The following is a 26695-nucleotide window of genomic DNA, read 5'->3' on the forward strand; positions in this document are numbered from 1 at the left end:
AGGAAAGAAAGAATAACGAGATGACCAGGGGCCTGACTTCTGGGTTAAACTCCTTCATTTAATTAACCACGTGACCTTGTTTAAATCTCATACTTAATTTTGGAGCTGGAAATCAGCTCGTTGGATGATTGCAAACTTTATTTTAGCAGTGGAATTCAAACTAAAGCATACATGAAATCTGAACACTAAGGCACATGCAAATATTCTTATATTTAAAATATATATATGTTTTATATATATACACATATACATATATATATATATATTATATATATATATACACACACACACACACACACACACACACACACATATATATATAGGCTGGAAATCCTACCTGTTCATCCTTTGCTTTTATTTCTACACTGCAGTGGTTTCTATGGCTACTTTAATTAGTCTTTAGGATTTGGGGCATAGGTTGAAAACATCTGATCCACATCAATCCTATCATTTTATAAACTGTAAGGTGGAATCCAGGAGAGGAAGAGGCTTGCCTAATGTCATAACACCAGTACACCAAGAATTGGAATCAGTATCAAGACATCATGACCCCCAACCTGATTAGCAACTTTCACCTTTCAGCAGTTCTGAAATCATCTCCAAAATATTCACAAAATTATTTGATTGTGAGAAAGAATGTTTAGAAAAGCCCTTCCCACACTCTGAAACACTCTACTTTGAAAGTCACCCTGGGGATGCAGGTGGGATCCATCATAACAGCTGAAAGGGGACTGTGAGACCAAAGACGTCAGTACTTAAATCCTATCTCCATTCTCTATGAATCTACAGCATATGGCAACATACTGAACATGCTCGAATCCTGAAGTCCTGGTTTTACCATCTGTGAAATGACAAGGCTCCACTACCTCATCAAGTATGTGGGAGTTGACCATCCTTCCTTCATGGCACATTGTGAATACTCAGTAAAGGGCTGTTACTGTGGATTACTCAGCATATGTGGGTCTATTCAGGGTACCTATTTGAGTATAATTTATTTCTTTTCTTTTTCTGTATTTTTTTGAATTTTTACCATAAGGAATGTTCAGTTACTATAGAGAGAGAGAGAGAGAGAGGGAGATAAAGAAGGAAAATGAAGAAGGCTCCCCTGGAGAAATGACCACACTACAATCCCTTCTTCTCCATTTACCTTTTGAGATTTTGACCATGCATACACATACCCCTGCCATGTTCCTCAAGCTCCTAGATTCAGGACTTGAACCACATAGCTGGCCATGTGGGATACAGCCAACTTAACCACCACACAACTGTCTGGCCCTAGTATAAATAATTTCAACAGCAAAAACAGATGTATACTGATTATCAAAATGGACCATATCTTTTTTTACAAAATTGCATAGTGATCAAAACCATGTGACAGCATAACTACTTATCATGAAGCCCATTTTCCCTCAGTATCTAGCACAGAGGTAGACAATATTTGCTAAGAAACATTAGTAAACAAGAAATATATGCCTATTGTTGTAGCATATTCATTAATGCCTTTATGGATTTACAATCACACTTTCTTTCCAGTTTATGTTCTACCTTTTCTTGGCTACCTGACTTCACTCAAGTCATTCATCTCTTCATCTTTGAAATAGAACTATGAATCCCAATCATCCCAACTTGCAAGTGTCTGGGAAAGGTTCATATGAAAGAGAAAGTGATACATAAAATCAGAGGTTGTTATTAAAATGGATCTTCAAAAAGTGTAACACATATCATGTGTATTATTTTTAAAAGCATGGATTTCAAAAAATCTTTGCATCAAATAAACTGGTACTTTAATTACATTTTTTGGCTAATATTTTGGAGTCTCTACTCATATTTTACACAACAGAAATAAAACAAGATACTTGGATCTTTCTCACACCCTTGCATAAACAGGTAACATGGCAGATGAGGAGAAGACAGTGGCCTCCAGGGGCCATGTGAAGGATAGAGTACCTTCTATGGCTGAAGAAGAAGCCAAAAAAAAAAAAAAAAAGGCAAAAAAAAAGAAGATTAAAGCAACTAGAATAGTGGAGAAAAATGAACGTGAGCAAGAATTAAGAGCCTCAGTGGATGAGGTAGCAAGGCAGTTAGAAAATCAAGCATTGGAAAATAAAGAGAGATGATGATGAAGATGGAGATGGTAATGGAGATGGAACAACTAGAAAGAAGAAGAAAAGAAGATGGGAGGATCAAAAGCTCAAACAGACCCTCCCTCAGCTCTAACATATGACCTGGGTCCTAAAGGTGTATTTCTCAAAGGACAAGAATGTGAATACCCACTCACACAATATGGACCCACAACTGCCTGGGGAACTAAGAGTGAAGAAAAGAAAGCATTAGATCAGGCTAGTGAAGAGATTAGGAATGATTTTTTTGAGAAGCTACAGAAGTGCATTAATAAATTAAAAAAATATGTTTTGAGCTGGATCAAGCTTGGGATGACATTGATAGAAAGCTGTGAGAAGTTGGAATACTGTTCACATGAGCTAATAAAAGAGAATGGATTAGATACAAGTCTGGCATTTCCTACTGGACTTTCTCTCAATAATTGTGCTGCTCATTACTCTCAGTGCAGGGGACCCAAGAATACTACAATATGAAGATCTCTGGGGACCAGCAGTTAGGGTAATGGCTATGTCACTGGACTCCCATGTAGTCGACCACAGTTCAAGTCCCAGACCCAGTGGCTTAAAACACGTTGGGCCCTTGTGCGTGCATGTCAAAGATCCCAAGAGGAGAATGGAGGAGAAGGGATGACAGCATGGCCATCCGTCCAGGGGTTATTTCTTTCTTTCTGTCTCTCTGTCTCTCTCTCTCGCTGTCTGGTGAGCACACGCACTCTATAGCAAAAACCTGTCCAAAAAAAAAGATCTCCATAAGACAGATTTTGGAACATAAATAAATTGTAGGATTATTGACTGTGCTTTTACTGTGTCTTTTAATCCCAAATCTGATACATTATTAAAAGTTGTAAGAGATGCCACTAAGGCTGGAGTAAAGTGTGCTGGAATTTATGTTCATTTATGTGATATTGGTGTGGCTATCTACAAAGTTCTGGAATCCTAAGAAGTTAAAATAGGTGGAAAGACACATCACTTGAAACCAATCTATAATTTTAATGAACATCCAATTGGGTAATACAGAATACTGAGAAAACAGTGCCCATTGTGAAAGGAATGGAGGCAACAAGAACAGAGGAAAGAGAAGTATATGTCATTGAAAACGTTGTTGGAACAGGAAAAGGTGTTGTTCATGAAGATATTGAGTGTTCACATTTCATGTATAATTTCTATGATGGACATGTGCTGATTGGACTTCCATGAACAAAACACTTGCTAAATGTCATCAATGAAAACTTTGGCATGTCTGCCTTCTTCAAAGATAGCATAAGTTATGTAAGTTATTTAATCTAGTTGAGGCTTACTTACCTAATATATAACACAGAAAAAACAGACAGAGCATATATTCAGTGGTTATTAGAAGGTTTAAATGGGATAATGAAAAATAAATGTTAAGTGTCATGCCTGGCATACAATTACGCAATAAATATTAGCTATTTGATTCTCTTCTTGTCACTGTTAACTTCTCGTGCAAAATTAAAACAAGTAAACATAAAACAGTGAAAACAGCCTATAGAAGAGCACAATTCCTTGACCCAGACACACCTTCATACAGCAAAGGCCAAGCCAGTGCCTGACCCTCAAAGCACAATATCAATAAAAGGCTAGTTCAGATCTTACCTGTATATTTTATATCTGGTTGTAAATCCCTGACGGTGTCTTTCCACAAAGGATAGGTAGCTCCTGGAGTGGTGGAAAGGCCCCCTGTCTGAAATAAGCCAATCAAATTCCTTGGAGACATGTTGATCTGTCCCAGCTGGTTCCTGGTGGGAGGGCTGCACTGAGATACGGCCCCATATAAACAGGAAGTAGAGGAGCTCAACAAACCTCCAGTTCATGCTTTTCTGCCGGCCTTTTTCCTCTCATTCTTGCTCCATTCTGTGGAGTCCTGTAGAGAAAAGAATTTAAAAAGAGGGGGAAAACGTAGGGAACAAAGGAGGGGGAGAGAAAAAGGAATGAGGGTAGTAAGGAAAGAGAAAGACAAAGGAAATGAAGAAATGTCATTAATATATCTTCTTTATAATACCTTATCTAAGAAGTGTACAGAAGGTTTATAAAAAATCAGTGTAGTTTCTCATTAAAAGTGTAGAATCTATGAAGATCTGGGCCCATACTCCTGATTTGCTGATCACATCCTATATAAAAATGCACGGACTTGGTCTCTTAGGAATATAGTCCCTTGGTACAATACAAGATGAGCTATAGTGCCTCTATTTTGGCACTTGGCTTGTTATAAATGTTCCAAGCATATACGTTGAAAAAACCTCAATGAAATAAATCAATGCAAAATGAAACTCATTCAGTCAATAAGAGACATGAGGACAGAATTCAGGTATCAGCAGTTCCACCTACTATTCTCATAAACAACCTCCCTCTCAAACAAGAACTTAATAAATAAGAGTCCTTTTCCCTTCTCTTCTCACATAGTCATGAGTTCCCTGAACATACACTTTGTTTCTGCATGATCAAATGAATGATAAAAGTCTTAAGGTGAATTATTATCATGACTATGTGGAGATGAAGAGCTCATAAAGTTTGTTAAGAATGCATTTTTATAATGCTCAATGGAATGTCTCCCCAGGAAAATGTGACCAAAGAATTCATCTGTTGATATCTGTAAGCCTCAAGACTTCCTGATGTTCAGAAGGGAAACCAAAGGCCTAGGGGTTAGGCAGGATCTTGGAGGTCTCTTATGTTGGAGGTATTGTAACACAGAGGTATCTCGTCAAAGAAATCCTTGAGATTGAGGGGTACCCTATGTAGATAGAGGTTCTTAGTGAGGTGGATATGAAGAGAAATGACAAGACTATGTCAATTTTTTTAGAGGTTTTTGCTATAGGCTGCATGCGCTCGCCAGACAAAGAGAGACAGAGAGACATAAAGAGAGAAATCACCCCCCAGTGGGGATGGCCATGCCACAATCCCATCTCCTCCATTCTCCTCTCAGGATCTTGGGCATGCACGCACACGTGCCCAGCGTGAGTTTTAAGCCACTGGGTCCGGGATGCGAACCACGGTCGACTACATGGGAGTTCAGCAACATAGCCATTATGCTAACTGCTGGTCCAAAGACTACGTCAATTTTGTAAACAAAATACATGTTTTTTGTTTGTTTTTTTTTTTTTGTGGTTTTTTTTTTGGTCAACTCCTTGTCAGCCTATTTCCTAGAATAACACTGCATTATAGGATAAGTACCACTCTGCTTATCCTATAAGTACTTCTCATACTCCATATTAGAAGGCAACTTTGGGGTTAGTCTTGTAACCTACCAGTGAAGGAAGCAAATCCCACATGACTGACCATAGCTCGAGTTTTTGGACTCAATGGCTTGAAAAACATCCTGGGTGCCTGTGTATGCTTGCCCCAAATCCCAAGAGAATGGAGAAATGAAAGAAAAGAAATTTTGTCATGATCATGCCCCATGGAAGGAGTGTTTCCTTCTACTCTCTCTCTTTCTGGAGAGTGTACACATACCTTCTAGTAATTACATTTTTTAAATTAAAAAATTTTAAAAATTAGAAAGCAACTCTGAATCCAGGTTGCATCAGTTATAAACTGTACTATTTTCATCAAGTTATTGAACTTCTCTAAGTCTTAGTTTTCTCATCTGTAAAATGTAGTTAACAATAGCACTTACACCCAATTAAATGAGATTATTTATGTAAATGCACTCTCAAGTACCTGGTATATATTGAATCATCGTAAAAGTCATGATGCATTTTTGCATAGAAAAACAGAAAACTACATCATGACTTTTCTGATGACCCAACAGTAAGCACTCAACAAATAACATGAATAATGAGGGTAAGGTGGACAATGATGAATATTGGTACCAATGTTGTCGAATTATTCCCTGCTAGGGAGTGTTTTTATTCCCAATATCCCCACTGCCTCACCAAGTCTTATTTATCCTTTAGTAGCCAGTGCAGGTCATGACCTCAAAGATCATTTTCTTTTTCTATTTCTTTGAAAAGGTCGGTTGTTTCCACTTAGTAGTAGTTGCCTATTTTCTGTAACTGGATGTTAGTATTTGTTATCTTGTGTTATACATATTAGGGTTTAAGCCTTTAACTGGAATAAACCTTAGAAAGACGTTTCTACTGTTGACCAGTTATGCAATTCTGGGTAGTCACATTTCCTCTCTAGATCTCAGATTCTTAATTGTTTTTATGCATTCCATATAATAATACAGTGACCATTTTGCAAGTTGTGAAATCACACATGGATATGATTAAACGTGATATCTTATTTGTCTACTCTTCCACCTAAATACAGAGAGTAAAGTAAAATTAAGACAGAAAAAGCAGAAGAGAAGGATGTGGATTTCCTGCCTCTGGCTATTTCCCCCTGTTGTACAATTGCATCATTTTCATGAGTTGCTACAAAAATCCACTTGTCACTGCAAGCCCCAGCTGTCAGGGGCAAAGAAGAAAGGCACATGAAAAAGCTGGCAAAAGCTGTGGCCTGAAGTTTTATTCAGAGCCTAAAACAAAGCTGTACATATTGAGTGCAGAACTATAATAGCTATAGCTGCCAAAACTGTCTACCAGAGCCTACCTGAGTGGCAAGCAGGGAGTGAAGGCAATTGTTCAGAGATCTCGGCAGTGAGCTGCAACACACTGAAATCGCAGCATGTCAACCATACAGCCCTTCGACACGGTCTCTGTTGTGAGTGGGTGCAGAGTGGGAGCCTAGGAGAGAATGCTTAGCAGTAGACTGTTTGCAATGAAACAGGATTCAGAACATTGCAGCTTTCAATAGTGAGACGAAGCTATACATGAAACATCAGTGCATGTGCGTCTCTATGTGTGCACACAAAAGAATGAGACCTCAGCCTACAGTCCTAGAATTAGCTGAAATCTGAAATATCTAACGCATTGCTTCCCAAGTGGGGACCATTTTACTACCCCAAAGGAAATCTCTCATTGTTATTGGAATCAATAACTGCTATTGGAGTCAAGTGAGTAGAGGACAAGACTAAACATCTTTCAGAAATACCACCCCACAAAAATATTAGACCCAATATATCAGTGGTGCAAAAGTTGAAAAATAACTGTTCTAATCAAGCTCCTTTCTGGAGACCTTGATAAAACATAAATAGAACACACAGGGGACTTAAAGAACTCAACAACAACAAACAAACAAAAACTAATACAGTTAAAAAAATAGGAAAATGATCTGAATGGAAACTTCATTAAGAAGACTTACAAATGCCCAAAAGTACATTTAAAAAGGTCAACATCATTTATTGTCAGGGAAATGGAAATTGAAATTGCAGTGAGATGGCATCTCACTTCAGATAAAATGGCTATCATCAAAAAGGCAAAAGTTAACAAATGCTGGCAAGGAGATGTGGGAAAAGGGGAGCTCTATTTTTTTTTTTTTTTTTCAGTTTTTTTGCTATAGGGCATGTGCACTAGCCGGAGAAAGATAGAGAGAGGGAAAGGGAGAAATAACTTCCTCAAGGGGGATGCCCATGCTACAATCCCTTCACCTACATTTCATCCAAGAATTTTGGGCATGCACACACACCTGGCATGATTTTCAAGCCAGTGGTTCAGGACTCCAACTGTACAGTGGGCCATATGGGAATCTAGCATATTAAGCTCCACTCTACCTGCAGGCCCCAAGGGGAACTCTTTAATGCTGCTAGTAGGAACATAAATTAGTGCATAAATTGGATCTGTAATCCAATGTTTACTGCAGCTTTATTTATAATAGATGAGATGTGGAACCAACCACGTAGCCGACCGCGGTTCGCGTCCTGGACCCGGTGGCTTAAAACTCACGCCAGGCGCGTGTGCGTGCGTGCCCAAGATCCCGGGAGGAGAATGGAGGAGAAGGGATTGCAGCATGGCCATCCCCCCGGGGGGTGATTTCTTCCTTTCTATCTCTCTGTCTCTCTCTGTCTGGTGAGCGCACACTCCCTATAGCAAAAACCTCTCAAAAAAAAAATAAATAAGAAAAGAAAATATGGCATATTTACACAATTAACTACTGTTCGACCACTAAAAAGAAAGAAATCCTGTCATTCGAGGCAACATGGATGAGACTGGAATAAGCCAGACACAAAAAAAGAAAAATCACATGTTTATAACTCACATGTGGAAATTAAAATAATGACCTCATAGAAGTAGAGAATAGAATAGTGATTACCAGATGGTGAGAAGAACGGAGGATGATAGAAGGATGTCAGTTAACAAGTATAAAATTAGAGTCAGATAAGAGGAATAAATTCCAGTATATATAGTAAAGTAGGCTAACTATAGTTAACAATAATTTAATGGACATATCAAAATAGTTAAAGGAAAGGATTTTGAATGTTCTCAGCACAACATAATGATAATAGCTGAGATGGTAAATATGCTAATTACCCTAATTTGATCTTTACTTATTGTATTTATATACTGAAAAATCATATTCTATCTGGTAAATATGTACAATTATTATGTCGATTAAAAATATATGAAGTGAGAGGCCAGAAGGTGGCAAAGGGGTTAAAGTACTGGACTCCCACATGGTCAACCATGGTTCAAGTCCCAAACCTAGCAGCTTGAAAATAATTTTAGGCATGTGTGTATGAGTGCCCAAAATCCTGAGAGGACAATGGAGGAGAAGGGACGTCATGGCCATTCCCGCTGCGAGGGTGATTTCTCAATTTCCCTCCATTTGTCTCTCTCTGTCTCTCTTTGGCAAGTGCACCTTCCCTAATGGCAAAATTCTAAGTACATACACACACACACACACACACACACACACACACATACACATCACTTATGTGTATATACAGTGTGGGGTCATACTTATGAAAGAACAATTTTCGTTTGAAATATGCCACATAAATAATGTATCAGAAGAGTAAAGTCCAATGGAAATAAAAAGGGTGGAGAGGTTATTTTTGACCAAGAGCCTGAAAGGACCCCATTGAAGAGATGGTATTTAAATATGTAATAGCATGTAAGGCTTATTAAGCAGAAATAAAGAGAGGAAAATCCCAACAGAATGAGTAACATAAAAAAAGGCCTTGGGCATAGATGAGGGCAAAAAGTGATGGCGTGGGTAGTGCACAGGGTGGTAGAGTGCTGAGTGAGAACAAGGTCCCTGAGGAAGGAACCCTGTACAATCGTGCATAACTTAATGATGGAGATACTCTCTGAGAATTGCATTGTTAGGCAATTTTGTCATTGTGCAAACAATACAGGGTGTACCTTTTTCTTTTTCTTTTCTTTTTTTTTTTTTGGAGAGGTTTTCACTAGAGGGCACGTGTGCTCGCCAGAAAGACAGAGAGAGACAGAGAGATAGAAAGTGAGAAATCACCCCCCAGCGGGGATGGACACGCCGCAATCCCTTCTCCTCCATTCTCCTCTCAGGATCTTGGGCATGCACGCACCAGTGCCTGGCGTGAGTTTAAGCCGCCGGGTCCGGGACCCGAACCGCGGTCGACTACGTGGGAGTCCAGCGACATAGCCATTACGCTAACTGCTAGTCCCAATACAGGATGTACCTAAACAAATCTAGATGGAATAGCCTACTGTATACCTAGGCTATATGGCATAGCTATTATGCTCTTATGGGCCAGTGGATGTATATGGGGTCCATCGTGGTCTGAACTGTCATTATGTGGCCATAACACATGACTGTGTCTCACTTCTGTGCTATTCACTAAGGTGAAAGCATTGTGGATGTTCACTAAATTCATCCATTAGCATATGGAACACTTATGATGTGTCAGGTACTGCTTAAGAAGCTGATATTTAATAGTGCACAGAGCAGCCAGGGCCCTCAGGGAGATTATTTTCTATAATTGGGAAGATAGGAGAAGACAAATGAGCAATAATTTTAGGTAAAGCATGCACTAAAGAAAACTAACGCACAACAGTGGGGATTGAGAGTGAGGGTGCTGCTTTTTGTACAGGGAGTTCTGCTAAGGGAATTTCTGAACAGGGACCTGATGGAAATTAAGAAACGACCCAGAGACATTTGCAAGTGTAAATATATACTTGTAGAAAAAGAAACGTCACTGGGAGGAGAAGAGAGAATGTCAGGGTCAATTCAGGCTCAAATATAAGCCAGAGTTCAGGTTGCATTTTCATTTTCCACAGAGAGATCACAGTTTAGCTTCTGTGAGGCATTTTGAGGAAAGAAGCAAGCAGCAAATAAGCATTTACCATGTTCCAGGAACATGCATGTGTGGCCTCAGCACAAGGAGAGAGAGTGGTTATACTGTCCATTTGACATACAGTGGGGAGGGGAAACTGAGGTTCGGGAAGGTTAAGTAACTGGCCCAACCCCACGGAGCAGCAGATGGCTGTGCTGTCCAACCCAGTAGCCACTAGCCACGTGTGACCGTCTGCCTTTTAAATGTGCCTTATCTAAATCAAGACGTGCAGTAAGTATAATGTACTCACACGCCAGATTTCAAACACTTGGCAGGAATAACACAATTTAAAATATCTCACCAATATTTTATACTGAATACATACTGAAAATTACTATTTTGGATATTGGGACAAATAAAATATATTCTTTAAAAAAATAATTGTGAGGCTAGCCAGTGGCATTGTGGTTAAGGCAGCTGGACCCCCCCCATGGCCAACCAACTTAACAGTTCAAGTCCCAGACAAAACACTCTGGGTGCATGTGCAAAATCCTGAGAGCAAACAAAACAAAAAGAACATTGCCTGCACCTTTTTAACTACTTTAATGTAGCTGCTAGAAACTTTGAAATCACAAATGTGTCTCAAGTCCTATTTCTATTTAGCAGTGGGACTAGAATAACGCCATGTGTTCTATAACCGCTCAGGAAGGTTGCTCATCTTTCATCGTTTCATCAACACTGTAGAACCCTCCTTCTCTCCATTACTACTTTTAGAGGTGCCACTGTCCATTCACAAGATGCTTCTAAAATCAATAAACAAACAATAAACACACTAAAGTAAAAATCCTTATGTTCAAGGGCCCTCGCTCCCAACTTCATATCCTAGAGAGAGCCTTGGATATCTCCCACTATACATTTCTGAATTGTTGTTTTTCCCAAAGATTCACGAAGGGAATTTCCTGTCACCGAGGTTTTGAGCAAGTGAAAGAGAAGCTAGTTCTATTTTGAGCGCTGCCCTTGAACTCCTGTGACCTTCAGTGAGTCACAGGCCCACTGCTGCACAGAGCTTTGGTTGCTGCTGACATACGCTGCAGCATGGAGAACACGTGGGGCCCTTGACTGAACTGTGCTATATATAAGCCTGCAGTGTTATTAAGGGAATTGGGTTCATCCCACACAGAGCACATTCACTAATTGTTGCTATTGTAAATTATTTACATACGAGGCACACACACAGGAGAAAGATGAGAGAACAGCCTTCTAGCAGCTCGGTAACCAAGCTCATCCTCTGGAGTTTTCTGCATGGATTGTCGGTCCATGGCCCACATTCTGAGCCAGAGGGCAGAAGGGAATGCCTCCTCCCCAGAGTTCCTGACAAACTGGGCTGATGACCTAATAGGAGGGGGTAGCCCACAGGAGTTACCTCCTGAACTTGGGTCAGCCAGATGATCTTATTAGGCTTCAACTTCCAAACCTAAATCTCCAGACAAAACTTACCAGAGACACAGACCTACAAAGCTGAGTGACCATGTGCACATTAATTAACCCCTCTTCACTTCAGATTTTCCATTTGAAAAATTTGGGCAAAACAGGAGGATGAGCATCTCTCAGGGCTCAGATAAGAACTAAACAGGATTTTTTAATGTAACTATTTTTGTCTTGGTTTCAACTGAAGCTCCTACCTATAGATACCGTATTTAAAAGAGAGATGCATGATCACCCTATAGGACTTAGGAAAAGGCAGCCAAAATGAATCTTTTCATAATCTCAACTTCTCACCCACATCAGAGCATAGAAAGTAAGACACTAGAACCAAGAGAGGATTTTGAGTGGATGCTTACATGCTGAACCCTTCTTTTCACTTCCTACACTCCTCACAGGGTGGTTGAAGGTATAAGTCCTTTGTCTCAAGCTTCAACAAGACCACACAAAGAGTGGTAGTAACTCACTGATAAAAGGAATTTGTGTCAGGACTAGCAGATAGTGCAATGATTATGTTGCTGGACTCCCACATAGTCAACTGTGGTTCTAGTCCCAGACACAGTGGCTTGAAACTCATTTCAGGTGCATGTGTATGTGTGCCTAAGATCCCGAGAGAAGAATGGAGGAGAAGAGACTGCTATGGCCAATCCCCTGAGAGTTGATTTCTCACATTCTGTCCTCTATGTCCCTCTTGTCTTTTCAGTGAGTACACATGCCTTATAGCAAAAAAATAAATTTAAAAAAAATTTAAAAATCTAAGGAATGTGCCTCCCACACCTTGAATATATGCAAGCAAGAGCTAAGCAAGGTTGCCCTAGCTCCCAAGACAGAGGGAGATAGGATCCCAGAAAAAGGAAATTGGAACTGTCCTGCCATTTACCAAGGATCAAGGTGTGGTTGGCAAACAGTAGAAAGGAGATGCATTTTCCTACAACAAAGAAATCAAAAGCAGAGACCCAAAGAAGAAGGGAAGTTCCAAAGATCCTTCAAAAAATGCAACAAGTAAGAAAAGGTAAGCACTAAATATGTACTAAGCCTGCATAGCACTGATGCTGGATGGTTAAAAAGTACAAATTAAGGAAAACTCTTTCTGCCTCGTTACCTTTCCATCTTTAACCAAACCGTGCACCTTGGGAAGAAGCCAGAGATTGGCAGGGTGGAAGAGATATGTTAAAACCATAACTTGGGGATTATAATGTATATGGTAATGTCTTTTACTGGCCTGATAGGCAGTTTATTCACAATGTGAAAATCCATTTGGTATGCTATAATAACACATGGTGATTAAATGTCAAAAATAAATCAATTTATTAAAGATCATTTTTAAAATGAAAATAAAATAATCATAACTTGAGGAAAGAGGAGAATCTGGAGTAAGAGTGAAGTTTCTATTTTAAATAAAATATTTGTTGTAATATACTAAACTGGATATATTAACTGAACAGAAACTATATTTGGAGAGTAAAGTTGAACAGAAAAATTTTTAAGTTTATTTTCCATGAGAGGGAGAGAGGTAGAAAGAAACACACTCAACAGAATCTCACACTATGATCCTCCCCAAAGTCTTTCCAGCCATCTGGGTTCATCAGCATGTCATGTGTGTACAGCCTGTGTGTACAATCAACCTGGAAAACAAAACCTTGATCCTCCACATGGGTCCAGCATTGCAGAGTGGCCTGTGGCAGCTACACTACCGTAAGTGACCCTAAATGAACAGAATTTCTCATAGTAACCTGAAAACATTTCAGCATTGTCTTGACTTTTATTCAAATGTCAGGGGAACTAAATCTAAGAGTAAGTTTATGCAAGAGACAAGAATCATGTGGTTTGATTTTTTTTTTTTCTGACCTTATCCCATAAATCCTGTTTAGACAAGGACTGAGACAAGTCTAAGAAGACTTCTACATATGAAAACACTTAGCTCAGTGTAAAATCACAAAAGATGTGATTAGAACTTGGTAATGAGGACATACGAGGCCAGAAAAAATACTAGAGTTCTAGCATACTTGGTTTTTACTGATATACAAGATTCATCCTAAAAATAAGACAGTCACAAGTCACTGATGGGACTGGAGTAAAGAGTGGGAGATGCACAGCATTCAGAGGCTGGTTCTATCCTTCTGTCATTTCCGGGGTACTGTGAAGGCTTGTGTTTTATCTGTGCCAGATGATACACAGTTTAGGATTATATTCTCTGATTTTAACTAAGCCAGTTCTCAGAAAATGGGTTAGTGGCTTAAAATGGCAAGTGGCAAGGAAACTGGATTGGCAATGATAATAATTCGAGGAAGCGTGAATAAGAAAGTGGCAGAGGACCAGTCACAAAATGCGAAATCAAAACAGTGAGCTCTAAGCAGATTTGCCAAGAATTGGACAAAGTGATTCAAGATGATCAGGACACTAATCAAAGTATGGATTTATACCCACGATCATTAATGCTGACTCTTGCTCTTAGTGGATTTTGAGGATTGGAGAACTGATGAATCAGCTAGTGAAGGTAATATGTATAAATCATTTATGAACATACATTCATAAAAAAAGTATACAGTCAAAAATGATTACTGATTGATATGTATGTGATTCCAAAAATGGTCTAGAAACTATTAGGTCCTTGGGAAAGTCATGATGTATTTTTCTATGCAAAAATGAGTCATGACTTTCCCCATGACCCAATACTATAATAAGTGTTTATTATAATCTCTATATTTTAGATTATTATTTTTTAACTACATAACAACTCTAGAAAATCTTATAGGCATCTCAAATTCAAAATATTCTAAACTAAACCTGTCATTCTCCTCTCAGACTTCCCCTACTCCAAGTATTCCCCACACAAGTGAAGCACACAATGTCCCAAATCATGCCTTCAAGCAGCTGGAAACTTTTCCTAACTCCCTCTTCCATTCTTTTCCGCCGCTGTTTGCATCACCACCATCTCCACATTTTATCAGTTTACTTTGTTTTCTTGTCATAGTCATTCTCGGCCTTGGCCAGTCTTATCCTACTTCTGTCTTCAGAGTGATCCTACCCTTCTACCCCTGCCCCCAGTTCCTACAGTTTACCTGAGAAACATCTTTCAGGACTCTATGCTCTCTTGACATCTGTCATTCCATTTGGAGCATGACTGTCACTTGGGCTATCAAAATCATCTTCCTACTGGTCTTCCTGTTCCATGGATCTCCACCACGCTCAGCCTACCACTTTTTGCCACTGTGATCTTGCTAAATACAGACAGCCCAAGACAGTCTCTCAATTAAACAAATCTAGTTATCGCTTTGGACACCTTAGTCTTTAATTCAAAAATGTTTATAAGTTGGATGTTTTTCCTACTTTCACTCCTCCATATCCCACCTTCAATATTCTCAAGATTTCCCCCACAATTGCACCAACAGACCATGCCACAAACTTTCATGCCCCAGTGCCTTTACTGAAGCTATTTCTTCTCTTTGCAATGCCCATCCCCACTTCCCAAGTTTATAATGTTCTTCATACTTCGCATTATATTTTAAATGACATAATAAAAATGAACAAAAGTCTATTGAGCACATACTACTTGCTAGAGACTAGCAAGACTTTTTCTTATGCCCCATGACATTAAGTCCACAGAACAATCCCATGAGATACACAGTATTATTTTGATTTTGCAGATCAGGAAACAGAGGGCTGTTTTAAAAAAATCTGATTATTTCTCCAAAGTCTCATTATCAAAAAATAGCAGAAGTGAACTTCAACCCAAGCCAATTCTAACTAAGTTTTATGATTCAGGGTTTTAATTTAATATATTAAGCAAAGCAACCACATCATCTCTAGTTATAGTTTTGTTGTTTTGACAAATATGAAATACCACAAATCAACTATAAAAATGTTAATGCAGAAAATGAATAATATTTCAACTTAAATGTGAAACTTCTGGAGATGTTGAATCTAGAGAAGGGCACAGAAATCTAAACAAAAACTGAAATATGTAGGATACTTATTATTTTTTGAGATCCTAAGTATTTTTAAATTAATTATAAAAAGATAAGTGAAGTATCACATCTTTTTCTTTATAAATATTGCATTTGGAGTTGCATTTAGAAATGTGAATATCTAAATTTGGAAATGTGAAGATCCAAACTGCCTTTTGAGCTTTCTCCCCAAAGTATCAGCAGTCTCTGCAGGAGATCTTTCAAAAAGGGAACTGAAATAAATATTTTGAAGTATTTATTCTGTGCCAGTTTGGTAAGATTCAACAATTATTTATTAAGTCCCTGCTATTTTAATTGGCTGTCATATTTCAAGGGACAAGATGGGCATATAAACAAGTAATTTCAATAAGATGTAATGAGAAGGCAAACACAGAGGATGTCCAGGACTTTGAAATAAGGAACCCCAAACTAAGGTCACTGAAAGCTTTTTGGAAATGACATCCAGGTGTGGTCTTAGAGGACAGAGACATTTATGAAGCGACTAAAAAAGTGGACCTGCATTTGGGCTGGAACAGAAGCATGTGAAAATGAATGAAGGAGCATGGTGCGAGCCTAGAATCTACAAACACTTCCCAGTTACTGCAGAGGGAACATTCAAGATGATCAGGAATGGCACAGAATGGCAGGAGATAAAGCAAGAACTATATAAATGAGGTCACTTACTTGATAATCATATTTTCACACACAACCGGAATTTTCTTGAAAACAGAGAGTGTTTTTTCGCCTTCTATGTATGTCCAGTATCTGGAACTGATCATCTGGTATGTGCTAACTGAATATTTCATGAAAAATTAACTGCATAAATTAAAAGCTAGGATTAGCCCTGTAAAATCATCCAGAGCCCCAGACAGTTTTTAAACACAAAAGTTCTGGGGACCAGCAGTTGGCATAATGGCTATGTCGCTGGACTCCCATGTAGTCCACCGCAGTTCACATCCCGGACCTGGTGGCTTAAAACTCATGCCAGGTGCGTGTGCGTGTGTGCCCAAGATCCAGAAAGGAGAATGGAGGAGAAGGGATTGTGGCATGGCCCCCCCCACTGGGTGTTGATTTCTCGCTTTCTATCTCTCTGTCTCTCTCTGTCAGTCTGGTGAGCACACATGCCCTATAGCAAAAACCTCTTAAAAAAAAAAGGATTAAAAAAAAACACAGAAGTTCTGCTCCAGGTTTATTTTAGATGAGTTATTCCATTTTAGATAAATTACTACAGGAATAGTGGATATATTTAAGGAGAAATGAGAAACCATGAAGGAGATGATTACAGTAGTCTAGATTATATATGGTCTAAATAAGATATTGACTATTAGAGAGGCAAAATAGCAAGATTTGGTAACTGGGTGTGTAGTGTGAGAAAACAAAATTGTCTATGATTAATACTAGGTTTGGTTTAGAGATTAAATTTATGATATTGCTATTCATGATAATATACAATAATAAAAAAGGAATGAATTTAGAGTGGATGAACGACGACAAGTTTTCTCTTGGATATGTTGAATTCAAGAAACATTCAGGTCAGGATTTCCAGTAAGCTACACCTCTTGGATATGTTGAATTCAAGAAAGTCTACTGAACATTCAGGTCAGGATTTCCAGTAAGCTACAGATTCCTTGAGTTCAGATGCAAAGAAAATGGAGGACTAGAAGAGATTTGTAAATAACTATGGACCACTGAGGGTTAGAGCTCTGAGAGTGGATGAGACCACCCAGTGAACAAGTATGAATCAAGAGTAAAGGGGAAAAAAATAAAAAACAAATAAAGAGCAATGCTTATATATAGAAGAAGAGGAATACATGTCATGAAATAGATTGAGGAGAGATTCACAGAGGGAGAAGAAGAGAATGAGAGAATAATGTCAACACAGCAGAGGAGCAGAGATGTTTACGTAAAGAGTCTCAAAATTTGAAAGAGAGCAGTATAAAGAGATGAACTCAAAATTCCTATTGGAGTTAAAAGTACAGTGGTTGATAGTTTTCATGTTGGATGGGACCTGAAGATTCATTGAGAATAAAGCATGATTGTGCCATGAGTAAACGGAGATATGGAATGTAGAATATGTGGCTAAGAAAGCAAAAGCAGAACAGCAGTAGCCAATGTCTCTCCTTTCTCCTTACTAGAGAGCCATGAGAAGATTACTTTCCACATGAAAAGACATTTATAAACTTGGAAGATAGACCCACAACTAAGGAACAAAATGAAAATATAGGAAATAAAGGAAATTAGCAAGGATCAGAAGATCAGCACAAGGTCTAGGATTGTGTGAGATTGCAAATTCTAGACAAACCACTGGGTAATTAGGGATAAATTTTAAAAGTTGGGACCAGCAGTTGGCATAATAGCTATGTTGCTGGACTCCCATGTAGTCGACCATGGTTCAAGTCCCAGACCCAGTGGCTTAAACTCATGCCGGGCATATGAGCATGCATGCCCAAGGTCCCGAGAGGAGAATGGAGGCAAAGGGATTGTAGCATGGCCATCCCCCCTGGGGGGTGATTTCTCACTTTCTGTCTCTCTGCATCTCTCTGTCTTTCTGGTGAGCACATGTGCCCTATAGCAAAAACCATTCCAAAAAAAAAGAGATAAATTTAAAAAGTGTCTGCAGCTTTAGGGCTCCATAAGAAAATAATGGAGATTAATCTTTAAAATCCAAATGGAAAAACAAGGTTAAGTTTTATCAGAGACCTGAAAGAATTATTGGAGTAAAAGAGAGAAAAAAGTAACTCGAAGTCAGTTCAAGAAGACTTCTCAGAGGAGCTGAGATTTGACTTGGTGCTAATGGTTTCAGGAGAAATTTGCCAATTGAAGGGAAACTGAAAAAGGAAAAAAACTTCACAAATGTACTACAGGTCATGGGACCAGTGTGAGAAAAATCATGAAATCATGAAAAGCCAACTTACTGCTTGAAAATCACTGCTGTGGGGGGATACAGAGGTTGGTAAGAAAACATCATTCTCTTCAGAGGCATATTGTAAAGCTTGGAGGCAGAAAGAAATGAAAAATGCTCTACACAGGTACTCCCAAGGCCCAGCTGGTGGAGTGGTGGATCTCACATGGCCAACCACATTTCCTGGACTTGGTGGCTTGAAAATCAAGCCGGGTCCATGTATGTGCATGCCCCAAATCCCAAGAGGAAAATGGAGGGGAAGGGATTGTGGTGTGGCCATCCCCCCTGGTGGGAGATTTCTCACTTTCCTTCTCACTGTCTCTCCTGTCTCTCTCTGGCAGCAGTGCATGTACCCTATAGCAAAACCTTAAAAAAATTATAATAGTAATTGTTAAATTTAAAAAGAGTGTGAATGAGTTAATGGCTCTGAATTCTACCCTGTGGTTAATCTATTCTTAATATTCAGTGAAGCAAATAAATAAAATGCTTAAGTTTTCATTTGAATCTAAATTCCAGTACTTACTCATTAAAAGCTCTGACCCTTGGCCTAATGTTTCAATCAGGTCACTAATACAATCAATTGAAAGGTTCGTGGTAGATCCATTTGGATAATAACTTCCTAGGCTCTGATAGTTCCTGGGCAATGACCTTCTCTTTTTATGCAGTGCCTTCCAAATGATAAACTAAAAAGACAGCTTGAGCTGCTGCTTGTCAGTGACAATTATGGAATCCAAAGGATGCAGACACACCTGAGTGTTTAAGCAGGTATCGGTACACTGGAGTCAACAAAATCAGATTCAACATCTATGGTCAGTTTGGAGACTGTTCGCTTTGCCTCTTCTCACTCTCTCAAGCTACTCCTCACACTGTCCTTGCATTCCAGCAAAATCTTATGCTGCAAAAAAAAATTAAGCTCCTATTTGATTTCATAGCCACTTCTAACATATAATAGAGCATGAATTAATTCTTCTCGTGAACAGTTATGGGGATAATACCAATAGATTACTTTAAGAAAACATACATAATTCACTTTGTCCTAAAGTAAATCCTGAAGAAGATATGGGCATATATATATATATGATATATATATATATATCATATATATATATATGATCATAAAATATTATATGTATATATATATATTTACATAATAGGTGAAAAAACAAAACCAAGAAAACTTCAGAAATTTGCCCATTATCTAACAGCTAGTGTGAGACACCAGCAAACTCAAAATTCATAGAGTCTAGTTCCAGAACCTGTACTCCAATCCACTAACTAGTGATATTTTTCCTAGGTTCTGCTGAGATGCACATAGACTTGGATCTAAAGCTTTGTGGTAGAACCCAAATGGCCTTCCATTCTTATACTTTTCCAGACCACTGCACACTGACAAAGATCAATTGATTTCCAACACAGAAACATAAAGAGGGGCCATGAGTAAGGGCAATGAGCATATTAAAGGGTGCCAAGTTTTCCTACAGTCTTACAGGAGTCAAGAACCAGAAAGGCACTAGAGGTAATCATTATTTTCTATCCCTGCCTTTAGCCAGCAAAGCTATTTTATTTCTCTGTTCAAATTGGTCCTTATCTCTCTTTCACCTGCAGAATGGAGCCTAAATTCTTTAACAAGACATTTTATCTATACTCTGCTTACTTTCTAGACTCAGCTTGTCAGTCCCTACTCTCCTGGGCTCTTTCTTCTAGGATACCAAAAATCTTACTTTGAGGTTTTGCAAATTCTATAAAATGCTTCCATGTCTCTAAGAGAAGATTCTGATTCTCTCTGGAAAATTTATCTCCAATATCTTTTCCTGTGGAGGCCTTTCTTGATAAGAATGAGCAATGGTAAGAGTGAAAATTCTCATCTTTGAGACCTTACTGAAACTTGTCCATGTCTGTATTTATATGTCTATCTCATTCTGTGTGTAACATTTCTATTTATGTCATTGGATAATGAGTATCCTAATGCCAGAGATGAGAGTCTAATTCATCCCTGTACCCTTAGGTGTAACATGGAAACTGGCATATGATAAATGTCATGAACCTTTGCCTCTCTGAGATTTATTCCCCACGCTTGACGGTAATCAATTTTTATCTGGAATTCTATTTCTTTCCTACCTCCAGTTCTGTGTGTGAGGGATAGTTTTAATAATCAGTCCATTACTTGACTTGGAGAAACAAAATGAAAACGTCTCTAATGGGAGCCCTACAACAAAAAAAGTGAGGTGTTTCTACCAGACCTGAACCTCAAATTATGAGAGGTTGGCGTTTTGACAGCTGATGAAAGGATTTTGTTCTTTTGTTTTCTTAATTTGTTTAATGTTAAATTAGGGTAAAATAAATGAACAAAAAGGCGAGTTTGGTTCTCCAATGCTAACAACGTACAAAGTTAAAATAGACAATATCAATTTCTCAACACACATTTGCATATATACATAAAATTTCCTAAGTCTGGTGTTATTTGATTGCCTGTCTCTGACTCTGGTTTTGGGGTGTTCCAGGTGTTAGGAACATTCCTTAGCAAATATGGTGTATCACCAAGTCTATCTACTTCATCACCACTCATGGTGATGGAAGCCTCCACAGATTCCAGTGCTGTCATTCTGCCCTAAAATACCCAGTCCTGTTAATATCAGAATCATCCTAAAATGCAATAAATTAAACATTTCTTTCCCCTTGGCACTATCTCAAATTTCACGAAAAGTTGTCCACCGACCACTAGGTTAAAATTATGAGGGATGCTTCATATAAATCTCTTGGATCCCTCACCAGACCAACTGAATTGTAACCTCTAGTAAGAAGGGTATAGGGATCTGCATTTCTAACAAATGCACTGGGTAAGTGTTATATACATTATTGTAGCTGTGGAGGGAGATGGGCAGGGCCAACTGAGGTCATTGCTTAATTCTAAGAAATGTCTCACTATTGTTGAAAGGTTGAGCAGAATGAGCTAGAACCAAGGTGTTTCCTGTTTCTTTTCAAATCCTCCCCTGCCCCCGCAAATCCACCATTGCATTAGCTGACTTTAAGGGTCCAGTGAGCCTCACATTTGTGATTTTTGAAAGAGCTACATCATCTCTCTGAGTATCTGTTGACTTATCTGAGTTGCTAGATTCAGAATTCTAGATTTAGTAATGTTAGCCACTATTTTTAAATTTCTTTCATGAGAGTAAGAGACACAGAGAAAGACAAGCATTCTCAAAAGAGTCTCACTCCACAATCCTCCCACCCTTCCCAGCCAGCCAGGGTCATGAATGTATGCACCCAGCATGTGCAACTCGACCAAGGAATGAAACCCACCACCTTCCATATGGATCCAGCATCACTTGAGCAGTAAATGACTACTGTACCACTATGCCAGCCCTGTAGCCACCATCCTTGAGTCCTTGATGATGGTAACAGTAAAATAACAAAATTAGGAACACTTAGTGCATGACAGGAGCTATGTTATGTTAAGAACATTACAAACATTATTTCAATTGATCTCCACAACAACCTATGGGATAGTTAGGGTTGATGACTTCATGGCCCCAAAATGTCACCCTTCCCTATAATCAAGCACTTTATCATGTAGTATTACAGACCTTTTACTAAAGAGTAGAACCTAGTCCCCTTTTCTTGAATTTAGGGTCATTCTCATAACTTCCTTTGATCATCAGACTGAGACAGAAGTGACAACATACCAATTCTGAATTTATACCTCAAAAGATCTTGGGACCAGCAGTTAGCGTAATGGCTATGTCGCTGGACTCCCACGTAGTCGACCGAGGTTCACGTCCCAGACCCGGTGGCTTAAACTCACGTCGGGCACATGTGCGTGTGTGCCCAAGATCCCGAGAGGAGAATGGAGGAGAAGGGATTGCGGCATGGCCATCCCCCCTAGGGGGTGATTTCTCACTTTCTGTCTCACTGTCTCTCTCTGTCTGGCGAGCACACACGCCCTATAGCAAAAAAAAAGAAAAACTCTCTCTCAAAAAAAAAGATCTTGTGGGTTTCCTCTCAACCTCTTGTATTTCTGCTACTCCCACAAGGATGTGCCTGCTGTTTCAGAAGAAGGATGAAAGCTACGCAGAGTCAATGTTTAGTTAATATGCTTCAACCAAGCCAAACTTAGCATAGAGTCCCCCTGCCTACCCTCAGCACTGAACCACAGGTGTGAGAGTACACCAGTCTAGACCTGTAAGATTGGGATAGAGCAGCTGGCCCTGCCTGACTTCCTGGTGCATGAGCTGCTATAAGCACCAATGGTTTAAAGCCACTGAATTGACATAGGGTAGTGGGAATTGTTATGCAGCAAGGGTGTAGTAAATTGTGGTGCTAGCTAATGGACACATTAGGTAATATTATTTCCATTTTGTCAATTAGGAAACTGAGGGTCAGTGGAGGTAAGTGCTGTCTAAGTCACATCGGGGACAGTACGAGTCAAAGGTAAGGTCTGATGCTGGTTCTACTCAAACAAAGCCTGGGATTTTAACTCACACTACACTGTCAGCTACCAAAGCTGACAACTCTGGTCCCCATGTCAGATGCCTTCAAGTTAGTATGACTTCTGAGTCCCAAGCAATCTTTACTTTTAAAAATACATTTCCCCCTCCATTCTTCATCAGAAATTCTGAAAGTGAGATCCAAAAATCTCATCTGAAAACACTCCCAGATTTATTTAATGTGTTAATGGGGATGGTTGGCCATATCTGGAGTCTAAAAGAAAGGCTAGTCCTGAAGGAGGAGGGTATTCATTGAGGTTCTCTCCATCTCATTGGCAGTTAATGTGCAGTCCAACTTAATCCATCTATGCACAAGAAAGGAAGTGTGCAGGTTTTAAGCCAAAAAGAAACAAGGTGTTTCATTGGGAGCTTGAGGGAAGGGGAAAAAAAATGCATCTTTTAGATGAAAGGGCCCTTAATCTTCAAAACACAAACCATTTTCCATACCAAAGCCCCTTCAAGCCTAGGAAGTCTGCTGAGGCCTCAAGTCAGGCAAACAGCTTGTGTTTTGCAGATTAAGGGGCCTTTGACCCAAAGGATTCATTTTTGTGAAACTCCAAAGGAAATGCCTGTTCTATTTGCAGCTCATACCCTCCTTGACAGAGGCAGCTCTAAATGTAGAACACACTGCTTCCCTGCTGGGGTAGGGGCCCAGCACACAGTAGGCAGTTAGATAAATGGAAGGGCTTCTGAAAGAGATGCTATGTCCCAAAATACCATCCCTGCTTCCTTTCCAGGATGTTCCAAATGTTCACTATAGAATAAATACAACTTTGAAATGTTGAAAGTTCCTGCTTAAGGAAGAAGGCCAATAATGCCAAGCAGCAGGAGCAGGTATACATCTACCACCTTAGGGCTAGGGGGAAACATTACCTCATCTGATTCCTACAACACTGTGTTACCAGCACAATGGGGAAACTGTTTCTTCACTTCAGAGACAAAGTCACAACTTCAGAGAATCGAGGGAGCATGCTTACCCAACCATGTTCTCAAGATGCTCCTTCTATGACCCGAAGTAATCAACAAGGTTCAGATAAAGTCTGAGGCATGGTTATTTGGGGAGGATAAACTAGAATATGCTATGAGGTTTGGCTGACATGGGACTAAACTGAATTAGGATGCTGAGTTAGGTAGCTCAAAATCATACTTTATTCCTACTCTTACTGTAGATGCAAGACTTGAAGCCGCTGATCCTCAGATCTCTGGAACTTGTCCCTTGCACCTACATAATCAGGAAAATCAACTTAGGTATTATCTTAGGTTTCTTCCACATTCCACTTCATCTTGGGCTATGATTCTACATAGGGAAGAAAGGGAGGGAGGGAAAAAAAGAAAAAGAAAAGAAAAGAAGGAAAGAAGTAAAAGGAAACAAAAGAAGAAAAGAAAAGTGAAAAGACAAAGAATGAAAGGAAAACTCACATACTATGAGAGAGGGAGGAGGGGGAAGCCACATTGAAACTTGGCTTGCCTTTGATGGGGAAACATCATGCCAAACAAGAGAGATAGAATCTAAGGAAGTGAATGGATTAGATTTGTCTAAGCCTTAGGAAAGCAAATATTACTGAGATGTTGGCTGACCGCCACAGACTTCCAAACAGAAAATGGCTTCCAGATATACTGTGGGTGCTCAGCAGGGTCTGTTAGAGTGAGTGATGGGGTGGCAGTGTGCTGCGGAAGAGCAGGGAGTGAGATTATAGTGTTCTGAATGAGACCAACAGAAAAAGTCAGCGCGGGAGGAGAGAAGGCTCCAGACTGAGCCACCCCTAAAAGGCTCAGCTAATTTACACAAAACACAGAAGGTCCTCTGGAAATGGTTCATTTAAGGCTGCTTGAGCCAAGTTATATGGTTCGGTGCAAAGGGACTTGGCCAGTGTAAAATCTCTGGTCTGGGATTCAGAAGGTCTGAGTGCATGACCCAGATTAGTTTCTAATTCATTGTGTGATCTAAGTCAAGGCCCATCCTGTCTATAGACCTCAGTTTATCTGTGTAGAAAACAGCTGAAGGCTGTAAAAGATGTCTGAGGGCCTTCTGACTCAGGCACTGTATGACACACTATGTTATCTGTGATTTTTGGTAAACAGGTATTTATTTGACACCTCTCCTGTACCAGGCAATAAACTGTTAGAGGGTGAGGTCACCTGTTTCTGTAAATCTGAAATCTGCTTTCTGTGAGATTATCAGTACTGTCCTATGATGAGAAATGGCTCAAAGGTACATGCGATCTAGTCCTCTGTCTTCAGGAGGTACAGAATCTTAACTCTCCATGTTTACCTTATTCCTAAGGACCCATAGGAAAGAGAAGGACTTTCCTTAAGAATTGCTAATATCTTAGGCAGCCAGGGAATTCTTATTCTGGGCCCAAGACTAGGCTTGCTTGCTCTCCAGAGAGCTAGTTCTGGCCAAGGCTGACACATGTGAGTAAAATTCTCTTGGCTTTCGCATTTCTCATGTCTAATTGTCATCACTATACCTAGATCACGTAGAGATGGAAAAGAAAACTCATCAGAAATTTCTGGGTGATATTTTCTCTTAGTGTTCTGGAATATTTTAGGTTGAGTGGTCCTTAAAGAGAATCAAATACAGCTGTTTCATTTTATGAGAAAGTAAGCCAAAGCTTGCCCAAGGTCCCACAGCTAGTTAATGGCAGAACACCAAGATTATGGACCACATTGCTATGCTTCTCCTGCATTCTGCATACTACTTTCACTTCTCCAAGTATCCTCTCCTATTTCTACAGACATTGATTTTATTTTGGTAAGACTTTTTTTTTTTTCTTTGTTTTAACACAAGAGTCATTTCCAGCGAAGTCAACTTCCAGAATTCGTCTTCTCATTACTCTGAGAGCAGTCATGCTGTAATACGAGCGAGGAGTGGAGAGACATTTGCGCATTTCTCATGTCTAATTGTCATCACTATACCTAGATCACGTAGAGATGGAAAAGAAAACTCATCAGAAATTTCTGGGTGATATTTTCTCTTAGTGTTCTGGAATATTTTAGGTTGAGTGGTCCTTAAAGAGAATCAAATACAGCTGTTTCATTTTATGAGAAAGTAAGCCAAAGCTTGCCCAAGGTCCCACAGCTAGTTAATGGCAGAACACCAAGATTATGGACCACATTGCTATGCTTCTCCTGCATTCTGCATACTACTTTCACTTCTCCAAGTATCCTCTCCTATTTCTACAGACATTGATTTTATTTTGGTAAGACTTTTTTTTTTTTCTTTGTTTTAACACAAGAGTCATTTCCAGCGAAGTCAACTTCCAGAATTCGTCTTCTCATTACTCTGAGAGCAGTCATGCTGTAATACGAGCGAGGAGTGGAGAGACATTTGGGCCTTTGGGGAACACACCAGAGAAGTGATAGAGAGGGTGTGCTGTGGTGCTGGAAGTTAAATGCGGGAGAGGGAGCATGTGCTGGGGAGCAGAGGGAACAGGAGTGCTGCAGTCAAAGGCAGAGAGGGAAACAAAGCCCTCTATTGATTTGAAAAGGCAGCTTGCACTGCCAGCCTTGCTCTTCCTGGTCTACTCTCAACAGGCCTGGGAAGACTGACACCCACCTTTAGAGGCTCAGAACTATCCACTCTGTATGCAGGCAGTGAATTGTGGGGAATGGGGACCAGATGGAATATGTTCATTTGACAAGATGAGAGAGTTTAGAAAGGGAAA

General features: G+C 39.5%; 1 protein-coding gene, 1 long non-coding RNA gene and 1 pseudogene across 2 annotated transcripts in view; 2 read left to right on the forward strand and 1 right to left on the reverse strand.

The window, feature by feature from the left end:
• BRINP1 (BMP/retinoic acid inducible neural specific 1) overlaps positions 1-4002 on the reverse strand; it is a 157882-nt gene extending 153880 nt beyond the window's left edge. The window contains exon 1 of the mRNA XM_027767028.1: positions 3735-4002. Within this exon, the coding sequence (XP_027622829.1) occupies positions 3735-3952 (218 nt within the window). The 5' untranslated portion in view covers positions 3953-4002. The remainder of the gene's footprint in view (positions 1-3734) is intronic.
• Positions 1893-3407, forward strand: LOC102469004 (methionine aminopeptidase 2 pseudogene; annotated as a pseudogene).
• LOC114005469 (uncharacterized) overlaps positions 3928-26695 on the forward strand; it is a 58572-nt gene continuing 35804 nt past the window's right edge. The window contains exon 1 of the long non-coding RNA XR_003547322.1: positions 3928-4004. This is a non-coding gene — a long non-coding RNA (uncharacterized LOC114005469). The remainder of the gene's footprint in view (positions 4005-26695) is intronic.

Source organism: Tupaia chinensis, unplaced genomic scaffold (assembly GCF_000334495.1).
Source record: "Tupaia chinensis unplaced genomic scaffold, TupChi_1.0 Scaffold143843_1, whole genome shotgun sequence".
In the NCBI taxonomy this organism is placed as follows: Eukaryota; Metazoa; Chordata; class Mammalia; order Scandentia; family Tupaiidae; genus Tupaia; species Tupaia belangeri.